Source organism: Rattus rattus, chromosome 2 (genome assembly GCF_011064425.1).
Source record: "Rattus rattus isolate New Zealand chromosome 2, Rrattus_CSIRO_v1, whole genome shotgun sequence".
In the NCBI taxonomy this organism is placed as follows: Eukaryota; Metazoa; Chordata; class Mammalia; order Rodentia; family Muridae; genus Rattus; species Rattus rattus.
Genome location: NC_046155.1, coordinates 153647655 through 153661253, shown reverse-complemented (window position 1 = coordinate 153661253; position 13599 = coordinate 153647655). Strand labels below are relative to the sequence as shown.

General features: G+C 55.2%; 1 protein-coding gene across 2 annotated transcripts in view; it reads right to left on the bottom strand.

The window, feature by feature from the left end:
- The window catches only part of Grin2d (glutamate ionotropic receptor NMDA type subunit 2D), a 36861-nt gene extending 23695 nt beyond the window's left edge, over positions 1-13166 (bottom strand). The window contains exons 1-6 of one of the 2 annotated variants that reach the window (XM_032893602.1): positions 12396-13166; positions 8804-9285; positions 4590-5209; positions 1047-1161; positions 515-726; positions 111-279 (exon numbers count right to left, since the gene is read on the bottom strand). In XM_032893602.1, coding sequence (XP_032749493.1) covers positions 111-279; positions 515-726; positions 1047-1161; positions 4590-5209; positions 8804-9259 — 1572 coding nt within the window. In that variant the 5' untranslated portion in view covers positions 9260-9285; positions 12396-13166. Of the gene's footprint in view, positions 1-110; positions 280-514; positions 727-1046; positions 1162-4589; positions 5210-8803; positions 9374-12395 lie in introns of those variants that run through there. The other variant, XM_032893603.1, reaches the window with a different exon arrangement.
- Positions 13167-13599: the final 433 nt, after the last annotated feature.

The window sequence follows — 13599 nt, the reverse complement described above, 5'->3', positions numbered from 1 at the left end:
CCCTCTCCTTGGCCACGCCCCTGCTCAAAAAAAAAACCCGCCCCCCTTGGCCTATATCCCTAGGATCCTCAAGACTCCTCTCCCACAGGTTCCGTCCCCGCCTGTCTTACCTCACCAATCATGCCATTCCAGACGCCATCGATCTTCTTGCCATGCTTGCCGTTGGTAACCAGGTAGAGGTCATAGCTGAAACCGATGGTGTGCGCCAGCCTCTTCAGAATGTCAATGCAGAAACCCTTGCAGCATCTCTTCTCCGGGCGGGGAGCGTCAGGCGGAGGGCTGCGGGGAGCGACCAGGCTTGGAGAGGTTGGGGACCACTGTTAGGCTTTCCCATGAGGTCAGGGACAAGCAGCTGTTAAAACTATGGATAGTGTTTTCTTGGGAGATGAAGCTTAATTTCTTGGCTTCCCCAGGTCACCCAGCGGGAGGGCTGAGGGGCTGGGCCTGACCCGCTGCGCTTCTGGGGAAATAAAGAGGAGTCTGAGGCGGAACCAGCAGGACCTGGGGCTGTCACCTGTGGGTACGGTTGAGCTGGCTCCGGCAGGGGACCGAGTCTCTGATGCAAGTGCCGCTGATGGGGTCTGCAGGCTCTACAATGACAAAGGGTCTCTCCTCCAGCGTGGCCACAGTGAGGTGCTGTGTGTCATCCACTGGCTGCAGGAAGCGGCCATAGCGGGACCATAGAGGGTACTTGAGGCGGAGGGTCTGCTGTTCCCAGCTGCCCACCTTGGCAAAAAACAAAACAAAAAACAAAACAAAAAACCAAAACCAAACAAACAAAACAGTCACACTGCCATGCTTCCTGGGAGCACTCCACGGTGTCCCTCGAACCAAGGATGGTTGTGTCCCGTCTTCCTCCAGAACCTTGATCCTTGCTCCTTCAGACCAGAACCTGTGCTTTCAGTTATGACTTTCCATAGCACATGGGAGTCTAGACCTGTCTCTCGTCCTTCAGACACGGGGGATCAGACCCCCCAGCCCTCCTCCCTTAGACCCAGGGGTCAGGTGCTCTCCCACAGATGCCTAGGGTCTGGTTGGCCACTCACCACTTCCCATGTCCTGTCTCTGGTGAGGGAGATGACCACCAGTGAAGGGTTCACCAGAAAGCCATCCTCGTTGAAGGAGTAGTCTCGGTTATCCCAGGTGATGTTCATGAAGTACCTGCCCAGGAGAAAGGGAGGAGTCACGTGAGGACCTGGGTGGCTGAGGGCTTGGCCTCTTTTCTATTGACCATCCCCAGTCTTCACAAGTTCCTCCCTATGTTGCCAGAACCCCCAGGACGAGGTCCCATGTTCTCAGCTTGGTGTTAATACCGTAGAGTCATCGTATGCCATGTTTTGCCTGTTTCTGAAACCCCCTATTCGTGGGAAAGGTGTCATGCTACCAGGCCTTTGAAGAGCTGTGCTGTACCTAAAAAACCCTGTCTCTCGTCTTGGCCAGTTTGGGTAAGTTTCTCCTGGGATGAGGCTCTCTGGGAAAGTCTGGGTTCCTAATTATCTTCATTGTAGAGTGTAAGTGTCCTCTCTAGCCAGCTGCGCTCTCGGTCCCTCCATCCGGCTACCAGTCTGCAGGGCCCCATTCTTCTTCCCCCCTTCTCCTCCATAGGCTACAGTCCTTCCACACCATCCCCTGGGCCTCCTGCCTGGCCTTACCGTCTGTATCCTACCCCAGAGGTCGCTCTACACTGAGTCTGCCTCCCTTCCTCAAGGCCAAGCTTTGATCCCACCCGCCCTCCTGGCGTCATCTTCTCAGCCTCGTATCTGGTCTGAGCTACAGAGGCCCTGTGTTTGCCCATGTTTTTTGTTTGTTTTAATCCTTGAGTCTTTCGGTATGCTTCCATCACGCCTGGAATGTTCTCCACGTCTGGAGAACCTGCAGAGCACCCTTAGATTGAAGCTGGCCTGAAGGCCCTGCCCGCATCCCCTCTGGGCTACTCCCATCCACAAAGATGGCTGAAGCCCCATGGCTCCAAGGCCTTGCTATTCTCTCTTTACTCAGATCTTCCAGCGCTCAGATCCATCTATGTATATTGATTTAAAAGAAATATGCGTATGTATGTATGTGTGTGTGTGTGTGTGTGTATTTATGTGCACCCAAGTGTGCAGGGGTTCATGGAAGACAGAAGAGAGTGGTGATAAATATGTATACGTGTATGTATATATGTGTTATGTATGTATATATGTGTGTGTATGTATTTGAGTGTATTTTTATATGTACCTCATATGTACAGTAGTCTATGGAGGGCAGAAGAGAATACTAAACATATATGTGTGCGCGCACATGTGTGTGTGTGTGTGTGTGTGTGTGTGTGTGTGTGTGTGTGTGTGTGTGTGTGTGTGTGTGTGTGTGTGTGTGTGTGTTGTGTGTGTGTGTCTGTGTATGTGTGTGTGTGTGTGTGCGTGCGTGCATGTGTGTCTGTGTCTGTGTGTGTGTCTGTGTATGTCTGTGTGTGTGTGTGTGTGTGTGTGTGTGTGTGTGTGTGTGTGTGTGTGTCTGTGTGTGTGTGTGTGTGTCTGTGTGTGTGTGTGTGTGTGTGTGGGTGTGTGTGTGTGTGTGTGTCTGTGTGTGTGTCTGTGTGTGTGTCTGTGTGTTTGTGTGTGTGTGTGTGTGTGTGTGTGTGTGTGTGTGAGCTACCCAATATGGCAATATGGGTGTTAGAAACCCAGCCTGGGTCCTCTGCAAGAACAGCAAGTGCTCCTAACTGCTGAGCCATGTCTCCAGCTCTCCCCTTACCCTCTAAGTGGTACCTACCTGGTGTCACCTAACCCCCTGGGCTTTTTTGTATCACAATGCTCCCCCCCCCCATTTTATCATCACCTCGGAGGCTGCCACCTGTGGACATGGACAGTTCTTTCTTTTCTGGCCTGTTCACTGCTTGTTCCCTTCCCCCACTCCCTTCATTAGACTGTCAGCCCTGAGAACAGGGGATTTATTTATTTATTTATTTATTTATTTATTCATTCATTCATTTATTTATTTATTTCGGTTTTTTGATTTAGGGTCTCATTATATAGCTTTGGTTAGCCTGGAACTCACTATGTAGACCAGGCTGGTCTTGAACTCATAGAGTTCCGTCTGAGCGCTGGGATTCGAGGAGTTTACTACCACACCCAGCTTCGATTCTTTTGTGCCTAAAGCAGTGCGTGGCACATAGATTCTCAGTTACAGGTTTTTCAGGGGAGGGGCACTTGGCCAGGAGTAGTTCATTCTTAGGTCTCAGTGAGGATCCTGCCTCCAGGAACCCCCAGTTATGCAGCCTGGATTGGGAGTCACCCGCCAGTCTCCCCCTGGGATGCTCTTTTACAGAGAGACCTGTAGGCTCTAAAATTATGAGGAGGGAGAAAGCATGGATTAAGTCTGAACAGTGGCCGGGGAAAGTGAGCCTGAGGGGAGGGAGAATAGAGTCAGAAAGACGGGACCGGGAGATGAAAGAGTTGGTGGCCGGCACTTGGCCTCGATTTCTGGAGTCTGTTCAGTGTATGTTTATCTTCCCAATGAAGCCTCTTTCTCCTGGGAAAATTTAAACGAGACTGCTTTTCTGTGACCAAAAACTGTCCTGGTTGGGCAGGATTCCTCCCCCACCTTCCCCAAGGCTGCTGCTATCTCCATTACTGCAAGCCTCACACTGTGTGGCCATTATTCCCGTCCCTGTATGTCACCTCTTTAGGTCCTTGCATTCTTTGAAGAAATCTGTGGTCTTATTCATCCCTGTGTTCCCGGGGCCCAGCGTGAGCCCTAGTTCCTGGCAGGCGCTCGGTATTTATGAACACGGGATGCTTTTCCTCACCCTCTTGTTCTGGGGTCCCAGCTTGGTTGTCTGTCCTCCCCCCCCCCTCAGGTCCTCTTCTGCACCCACTACCCCCTCCCAGACTCGTCCCTTCTGCTCTTCATGTGCTGTGTCCCCACTCCCAAAGCTTCACGGGCTACAGATGCTGTGACACTGAGTTTCCTTCCAACATCACAGGGTGTGAGTTGGACCTATGGCCACAACAAGGGTGCCAGCCTCCTTGGCCACCCATCCAGGCCACATGCAGGGGTGGCACTAAAATATCTAACAGTCAGTACAGCACAGGTACTATCCAACCAGGCTGGGAGCCTACCCAATCAGTAAGATATTTAACCAAAAAGAATGTGCCTTGTACAACCAGTATGTCAGTCCTGACCATGTGACAATGACTTCACTTATGTGAGCCCTGTGTCCTCCACGTCATGTGCTTGCTCTCTGCCACGGCTTTCCCTCTTCCCTAGACTAGGCTCATTCTGCCACACCTACAACCCTGTTTCTATTATGGAGAGTAGGGAGGCACTGAATTACTACATGGAGCCCCACTTTCCTGACAATCAGGACTGCCAGACACTTATCTCTGGGCTGTTATGTGACAGAGGAACAAACTTCTGCCTTGCACTGGCCGCTCGATCTCAATTATTGGGTCTTGCTATCCCTGAGACTCACCTCACAGTGGTTTGTTTTATCCAGCCTAAGAAGCTCTCAACTGTCATTGTTTTTTACGTACAAAACAAGCAAGCAAACAAACTCAGAAGCTCTGCCTATTTAAAACATGCTAACTCCAAGTATTCCCGCCAATCACCTGTGCAGACTCTCCCCGCGGTGGGTGCGATTCTGGGTGCGGCAGTCATGACCCAGCTCAGGCAGGAAGCCATAGTCTCGCAGCAGGGCCTGGGCACCTCTGGCCACCACCGCCACACCAGCAGCCACTCGACGTGCCAAGTCGTCACGCCAGCCAGCAGAGCGCACTGCAAACAGCCCCGCAGGCAGTGGGGAACCTCCTGGCAGAAGAAGGGGCTCCCCAGGGACCCCGGAGCCCCCGCCTCCAGCCAGCTGGGGTCCCACCATGAACCAGACGTAGCCAGGCCCAGTGAGGCCGGCCTCTTCCGCTGCCCGGAAAACAGGCTCTGCCTCCTCGCGGGCGCAGAAGAGCAGGCGGATCTGCGCACTGACACTACGGAGCTGTGCGCCCAGTACAGCCTCACCGGCCCCGGGGTCCAGTGTCAGCGCTCCTCGATGCTCCCAGCCCACCAGGCTGCCATCAGTCAGCACCTCGATGTATGACAAGAAGGCCCGATGGCCTGGGGCACGCGTGGTCACTGCCACAAAGGATGTCCAGTCGTACTCCTCCAGCACCTCAAAAATGACCTGCAGCTGTTGCTCTGTGGAGGAGCCAAGCTGCAGGAAGGTGGAGCCCTTCTCCTGTGGGAACAGGGAGGACTAGTGAGCGCACCATAGTTGCCTGAGCCAGTGCCACCACAACTTCCACTATGGCTGCTCACCAGGCCTGGCACCTTTTCCTTCTGCGGCACTGGCTTCCTCTAGGTCACATTTAGCCACGTAACTGAGTTCTTTCAGGTTCACCTAAAAAAAGCTCACCCTGAACCTTATCTCCTGTCTGAGGGCAGCTGTACAGACCCAGAAGACGTAGGGTCTCACAGTTAAAGGGGGAAATGCAGCCTGTGCTACTCAGCATATGGAAGGAGCCTACTTCCAGTCAGGACTTCCTATTTGGATTTGTATGAATGAGAAACTTATGGGGTGAGCTGCTGAGGTTTGAGTGTTTATCTGTGGCTGCATGTGATATCACCACCATGAATTCATCCCATGTCTTCCCAGCATCCCTGATGCACAGTTGCAAAGAGCAAGACTACAATTCCCAGCATGCAGTGAGGATGCTGAAGGGTACTCTTCCTTCCCTCCTGACCCCATGTCCCCCATTTCTGTCTCTCTTACTGGCCTCTGCTCCTCAGTCAGAACCCTAAAGAAATATAAGAGTGTTTGAATGATGTTCTCTTTCCTTTTCTGTCCCCTCTCTGTCACTTAGATCCGTGAGCTTAAATATTGTCTCCAGCACTATCCAGCATGGTAGCCACTAGCCCCGTGTAGCTATTCAAATTAAAATGAAATAAAACTGAAAAAAAAAAAAAAGTTCCTCAGCTGCACCATGCAAGTGCTTGACAGCCACCTGTGGCTTTGCAGAGGCCTGCTGGATGGAGCAGGCACTGGCCATCTTCATCCCAGCAGGCGTTCAGTGTAGTGTGCCCAAGGCTCTTATCTTTGGTTACAACCACTCCTGCAAGCTTCAGACAAACTAACCCCACTTTCTCATCTCCATCCCCAGCCCAGGATTTCCACAAGAATCTCAGGAACCAGCATGTCAAAAGCAATTTCCTGACTCTCTTCAACCCTTCTCTTTACCAGCCAACCTCCTTCCCTCCCTCCCTCCCCTTAAGATCTCATATATCATCAAATAATACTGAAGATGACCCTGAATTTTTGCTCTCTTGTCCCTTCTAGAGTGCTGGGCTTATAGGTATGCACATGGAGGTGGGACCCAGGATCTCATTCGTGCTAGGCAAGCACTACAGCAGCAAGAACACAGCCCCAGCTCCATCCTTTTCTGTTTCCCTCACACTTCCATGCAAGCCAGCTCCAAGACCTCTAGGCTGGGCGCTCTAACCTGATCCATGGCCCTGCCTGCACCCCCCCTCCCCCCGCTGTCGCCATGATGGTTGCTCTTGCCTAGACATCTGCAGCTCTCTGGGGCTTCTTTATCCCACTCATGTCTTTGAGTTTGTTCTCCAAACAGCAACCGAAGGGACCATTTCGGGATATTAACTGGAACACATCTCTTCTCAATTGAAAACCTTCCAATGAGTCTGCTTTAGAATCGAAACCATGCACAGGGCCCTACGTGAACCAAGCCTCAGTCTGAGCTCATCTGCTGTCCTGGCTCTCACTGGCTGTGGCCACTCTGCCCTGTTCTGTGTGCACACATAAGGCTTCTAAGCTTTGCCCTTAGCAGTTGTCCCTCTTGGGGGTAGTGGTGGGGACATACTCCCCAGCTCCTCCCTGCCTAGCTCCCCTTCATTATCCCTCAGGGCCGGTGCAGACACCACCTCCTCAGGAGACCTCTCTTGATTACCATCTATTGGAGCCTTAGCCTCAGTCGTCCCTGCTTTCCCGTCGGGCAGATTTCAGTATCTGTTGTCTAGTTTGTCTCCCTCATTAGAGCACAAGTTCCATATAGCCAGACCTTCCCCAACTCAGTTTTATAATCCCAAACCTAACTAAACAGGTCCCAGGCCTCACAGGCCTTCCTGCAACTCCATGCAAACAACAATCCAATCGGGATTTCTCCTTGGTTCAGTGATGGGTTCAAGACAGCTGTCCTGAAAAGAGGGAGCTTCCCAGCATGCAGTGGAGACTCATGGAAGACCTCACCCCTCAGCAGGTATGAAGGGAAATGAAGGTCTTGGCATTCCTTGTAGCACAGCTGGAGCAGCAAAGGTAATGCTCTCCCACCCAAGGGCAATGAAGGAACTCTACGTGTCCCTGGAGGTGACAGGCTGTACACGGGTGAAGTGGATAGCAGTTTTCAGTGGGGGCACAGTCACCAGCAATGGAAGCATGTATGCCAGCCTTCTATGGAGGTAGCAGCCAGGCCTACAAATCTAGCCAAGAACAAAGAAGCCAGATGGAGGTCTTTCCCAGAATGCTTTGGACAGACCTGAGGGCCCTGGGATGCAATGGTGCTCTGGGAACAAGGCCACAGGCCTTCCTAGCTGGCAACTGGCTGGTTTAGATTCCATCCACCTAGGCGGCTCCATCCTTCAGCAAATCCTACTTCTGGGTTTCACTTGCTCTGCATCTAGTACACCCCTTCTCAGCCTTCATCTTAGTCTGCAAATTAGGCTAGTCCACGGCTCTTCTTTGGTACCAAATGTCTACCACAACCCATGGGCCCCACCCAAGCCTCTCTCCAACCTATCAGGGCCGGTTTCTCTTCACTCCACTTTAAGTTTCTGGTTTTCTCTGAGTTCAAGATCCTCATTTCCACATGTTTACCGTTTGACAAGCGTCTTCTCAAACCCCACTCCAAGGGCTGACTTCCTCGATCGGCAAAGTCCTTTCATTACATTGCTAGGAGTGGGCCTTCCCTCAGCCTTCTCCACTGGATTCCTCCTGTCTCCTCCCTTGAGCATTAGCCAGGTCCTTGGGTCTGGCCTGCCTTTCATCGGTCACCTCTCAGAATGCGTGGCTCTGCTCTCATTCCTAGACCTCTAGGCTCCAGCCTCCACCTGAGCCGCCCACCATGTGCTTCTTCAGTGCCTGATTCTTTTCTCCCGTGGTTCACCTTCCTGCCTTCCTGGACACAGCTTCTTCACTAGACCCCACCTCTTTCTGAACCCCATTCCCTTCACACTGACTCTTCCCCTCATTGGTCCAAGATCCATAACTCTAGTTTCTGACCCTGTGATCACTCATTAAAATCTATCTCTTCTGCCATTGTTTTCTTTTCTCAGTACTCACTGCAACCCACTTCCTTCCTGATTATTGGTCTGACCCTTGTAGGTGACCCCTGAAAGGTTCTGTGAACCCTATAGAGCACATCTCTTCAAGTCAGACTCCTCACTATATAGACTTGAGTCTTAACCACCAAGCTGGAAACTGACCAACAGACAGCTCCACCCCCTAGTTACTGTCTCTGCGCTTATAAAGCCCCCCAACCTGGATAAAATCCGCCCCAAGTTATCGTAGGTCCCGTCTCTCAAAGTCCGCCTCTCAGAGTCTTCCCCTTCAGCCTACGCAGGCACTGCCCCTCGACGAACCACCCGCCCCAAGTCAATCAAAACTACGTCTGATCCCGGACCCCGAGCCACAAGGCTCCGCCCCCGAGCCGCAAGACCCCGCCCCCGAGCCGAAAGACCCCGCCCCCGAGCCGCAAGACCCCGCCTCCGAGCTGCAAGGCCCCACTCCGAGGCCGGCCCGCCCCCCCGCGGTCACGCGCACCTTGGGTGTGAGCACGAGCGCGGCGCCGCCGTGCACGGCCACGATGGGCAGCGAGGTCTGCGCGGACAGGAAGTCGAGAATGGGCGCGACGGCGGGCGCGCGCGAGTCGTCCTCGAACACCACGCCGTGCACGCGCAGCCCCGACAGCAGGTCGCAGAGCTGCAGCACAAGGCTGCGAGGGTCGGAGCCGTTGAGCACCAGCGCCACGGGCCGTACGTCCAGGCCGGGGCTGCGCACTGCCGCTGCCACGGCCGGGCCCAAGCGCGCCGCCTCGGCCGCATATGCCGGGCCGGAGAAGACAAGCGCCACGTTGAGTGGCCGCGCCCCGCCCGTGCCCCCGCCGACCGCGCCCGGCCCCGGCACCTCCTCCGGGAACGGGCTGGCGCACGCCAGCGCCAGCAGCAGCAGCATCTTAGCGGGGCCCCGAGGGCCGCGGGGGCCACCGGCGCCGCGCATCGCCTGCGGGCCCCGCCGGGCGGCCTCTTGCGTGGACGGGAGGCGAGGGCAGAGCCCGAGGGGAGGCACAGGAGAGACGGGGCGAGAGGGGAAGGTTGGGTGATGGAGAAAGGGAGGGGCCGACACGGAGGGAAACAGAGATGAGGGACAGAGATAAGGGAGAGCGAGACAGAGGGAGGAGACAGAGCTCCAGAAACAGAGATAGGGAAGGTGACAGAGACAGTGAGACCCAGATAGTGAGGGAGACGCAGAGTCAGGATGAGAGGGGAAAGTTGGGTGAGAGAAGGAGCGGCGGCAGAAGCATAGAGAGAAACAAATGAAGAGCGAGAGACAGGAAGAAATGGAGAGATAGAGGGAAAGAGACAAGAGAGAGACACAGACCAGAGACAAGAAGAGACAGCGGGAAAGGCAGTGGAGGGAGTGGAAGGGAAAGATGGAACCCAAATAGAGGGAAGGGTGGGGGGGGTGAGATGGAGGGATGGAATGTGGGAACCAGGAGGCACAAAGGCGGGAGGGGGTGAGTAATGGGGTCAGGGAAGATACAGAGGTAAGGGGTGGGGGGAGAACGCGGGGATGGAATGGACAGTGATCGTACAGATGGGAAAGAGACCCAGAGATGGGACAAAAACCCAGGAACAGAACCAGAGTGAGAGCAAAGGAGAGGGGGACAGCAAAGGATGGTCAAGGAGAGGGGAAAGAGTGAAGAGAGATGGGAAGGCAAGGCTCACAGGGACACAGACCCAGGAGAGGGAGCACGGCAGAGGATGGTAGTGAGGCGAGGAGAGATGCGGAGGGAAATACAGGGAGGCGGAGAGATGAGAAAGTTGGGGGGTATGGAAGGCAAGGCAGGGACCCACAGACACCCAGAGTCAGGCACACACCAACCTCAGGAAGAAGGAGTGGAGAGGGAGAAAGGCAAGCAGAGCAAATGGAAGACAGAGAAGACAGAAATAGCGAGGCAAGGCAAAGCCCGGACCCCCACCCGGGAGGTGCCCAGCATACATGAAAGCCAGGCAGAGCCAGGTGGTGAGGGAATGAGAATAAAAGGGCGAAAGAAAGGGGGCACGGGAGAGGGAAAGGGGCCAGGTGTGGGGGGGGGAGAGAGGGGAGAAATTAGTTGGGTATCCAAGGAGAGAAAATACCCACCACCCCAAGCCATTAGCCCCCTCCTCCTGTCCCTGCCCCCTCATTTTCATTCTTGATGAAACTGAGTCACAGGCCAGTCTTGGGGTTGGGGGCACAGCTGTGGAGAGCTGGGGGGGGGTCCCTGGCTTCCAGCCCAGAGCAATTTAGTAAATTAAAGGAAGAAGAGTGTTGCCTCTGGTGGCCCCTGTTGAATACTAGTTGCCTGGAGTGGGTGGGCTAGGATCCCAGGCTCCTGGGTATGAGACCTGAGGAGGGCTCTGTGGGCCTGATCTCTGCTCCATAAAGCTCCGAGGGCCTGCACTGGGGGCTTCCTGAATGGGCCAGGGTCCAGATACAGAAGGGTTCTTTCTTGGCTGTCAGTCTCCTGTCTGGTTGCCATGGTAGCACAGGCCAGTCCACTCTAGACAGCAAGGGTTGGGGCAAAGGCCCACACCCCCTGCCCTGGCTGGAGACCTCATCTTCCAAATCAGCACCCCACCTTTCTGGAGGTCCTGGACTCCTGTCTCCCCAGGGGAAGGAGTGCCCCCTCCTGCAGGCCATACCTCCCCCTGTCCTCCTCCCCATTGCCTTCCCTTCCCAAGCAGCTGGCTCAGTCCCTGCTCAGAATAGCCCCCCTTTCTCCCCAAAATAACACACAGCTGTGGCCTGGCCCCCGCGGGGTTAATACTGGTTCTCTCCCTTCCTAGTGGCTGCTCAGCCATCAGCCCCCTCCTCCACTTCTCAGACCCTGGCCTCTGCTTTTTGGGGGGTCCAAGGTCCTTGTCACTGTGAGGCCTAGGAGGGCAGCCTCAGCCCCACCCCTGTTGGGAGGCAGTGTTTTCACATAAAGGGCTCTTGAGGGCAACCTTTCTACCCAGCCCTCATACCCTATTATCAGTTCTCTGAAAGCAAAGTCCTCAGAGCTCACATCGGGGTTGGCAAAGTCCATACCAACCTCCACCTTGTGAGTTTAGCCTTCTATTTCCATCCTAGAGGGGCCTAAGAAACCCCCCACCCCAGCCCCCAGCCTGCTCTGTAAGGAGTGCTTGCCCTCCCTAAATACCCGACTGAACTTGACGGACAGGTACCCCAAATCACTCAGCACTGCAGCCCACTCATCTTTCTTAGGGCCCAGGCATCCTGGCATCATCCTGTCCCAACACCTGAGAGTCTTAGTTCCTGTCTTGTTCTCCTTTAAGGAGCCCCCCCCCCTTGCCTCAGACCCCATCAGTCCCAACACCCTTGCAGCTCACTAGCTCTGGCCTTCCCAGTTGTTCCCCTCATATCTTATCCATGGTATAAGGAGGAAGAGGGTCTCAGTGTCTCCATTGCCCCCTAATCCATCATGGGAATGGGGAGAAGCTTTGATCAACAGCTTCTCCTTATTGTGCTGCAGAGAGCTTCCTGTCCCCCCACTTTCTCTCTCTCTCTCTCTCTCTCTCTCTCTCTCTCTCTCTCTCTCTCTCTCTCTCACACACACACACACACACACACACACACGTCCCCATCCCAATTCTGGAAGGGCATTCCAGAACCTTGAGGAAGGGGTGGCTGTTTGGGGCTGGGTGCCGGTCACTGGACGCCCTCAAGGTCCTTGGCAGGGGTATTAATAGCAGACTCATAGCTCCGAGGTGGGAGGGGAAAGCGAGAGGAGAGAGGGATAGCCAGGCATGGGGAGACTGATGCAGGGAGGGGTATAGAGAAGGTGAGGTGGAGAGACTGACAGAGGTGGGATTCAGCTATGGGAAGCCGGGGACAGGGTAACGTGTGTGGGAGGAATAGAAGGCTTGGGTGGTTTTGAGGTGTAGAAACCCAGGAAAGGGGCAGTGAGAAAGAGAGAGCAAGCGCAAGCAGATGGAAGACAGCCCCTGAGGGACAAGGGGGCAGAGACATTTGGTTTGCTTGCATTCAAACCCCTTCCCTCCTTGAGGTCCCTGGCCAACTTTCCCTGCCCTAGATTGGAGGGGGCCATGTCCCCACCCCCACCCCTGCATCCCCTGCCCAGCCTTACCTTTTCATGACCCTGTTCTTTGGAGGAAATTGCTGGGGGGCCAGGACCGGAACCAGCGTCCAGAGACCCAAAGATTCCGTAGAGTGTTGGGGAGCTGGTTGGGGGCCAGGCCCAGGGCGGCAGCGGAGGCAGCAGCAGCAGCAGCAGCAGCAGTGCAGGCAGCAGTGGCGGAGACCTTTTGCCTGTCCCGGCTCTGTCCCTCCTCTTCTTGATCCTGCCCTGCCCTGTCCCCCAAGGTTGCGGCCACCAGACTAGGCAAGGATGAGGCTACACATGTTGCGCTGGAAGTTGGGCCCCGGACATTGCGGAGGCTGTCGGGGTGTCCTCTTGCGGCCTGACCCCATGGGGATCCCCCTCCACCCACCTGGGGTGCCCCCCTCTGCCGGCTTCAGTCCGGGCTCCTCCCCTGGCTGGCATGTCCCATTACTTCTCCCTAGCTTATTGGCACCCCCTTTGTGCTCACAGCACCCCCTCCCTTGTCTCTGTCTGTCTGTCTGGGTCACCTCTGAAGCCAATGGCTCGTGTGTATGTTTTATAAGGAGCGTGAGGCTGCCTGTCAGGGGAACTGCTTGTCCATTCCTTGCTTGGCCACCTCCAGACCCCCTCCCCCGTTAGTTCCCCCACTCTCAAGCACAGGCAGAAACACACATGCAGATGCTCACACACACAATCTCACTTCCCCGGGATTCCCCCTCAACACCCCCGGAGCTTGATGAGGGAGACACACACACACACACACACACACACACACACACACACACGCTTGCGCAGGGCCCCAACATGGGCGTGTTGTCGCTGCTCTCAGTGGCTGTTTGGACAGACAGGAGGACACAGGCATCCGGGGACACACAGACACTCGGCTGGATGCAGGCAGGAGGCACAGAACCCAGGTGCACACCATCCATTCAGGTTTGGGGGCTCAAGGAACCGATTGGGGGCCCCGCGAGATGCAGGTAGGAGGCTCAGGGTCGGTCCAGACAGACAGACCCCTCCTCCCTCAGCTACCGCCGCTGCAGCCCTTACAGACACACCCCCCCCACCAGCCAGCCTCACACCAAGACACACATCCTCACCTAGCAAATGGCTGTAGCACGAGAGACCCCTGGGGGCCAGGCGGACCCACCCGGGCTGATACCCCTCAACAGGGCGCTGCTGGCCGAGGAGGCTGCGGGCGCAGGCGGAGGGTGGCTGGTGGCAACGGCAG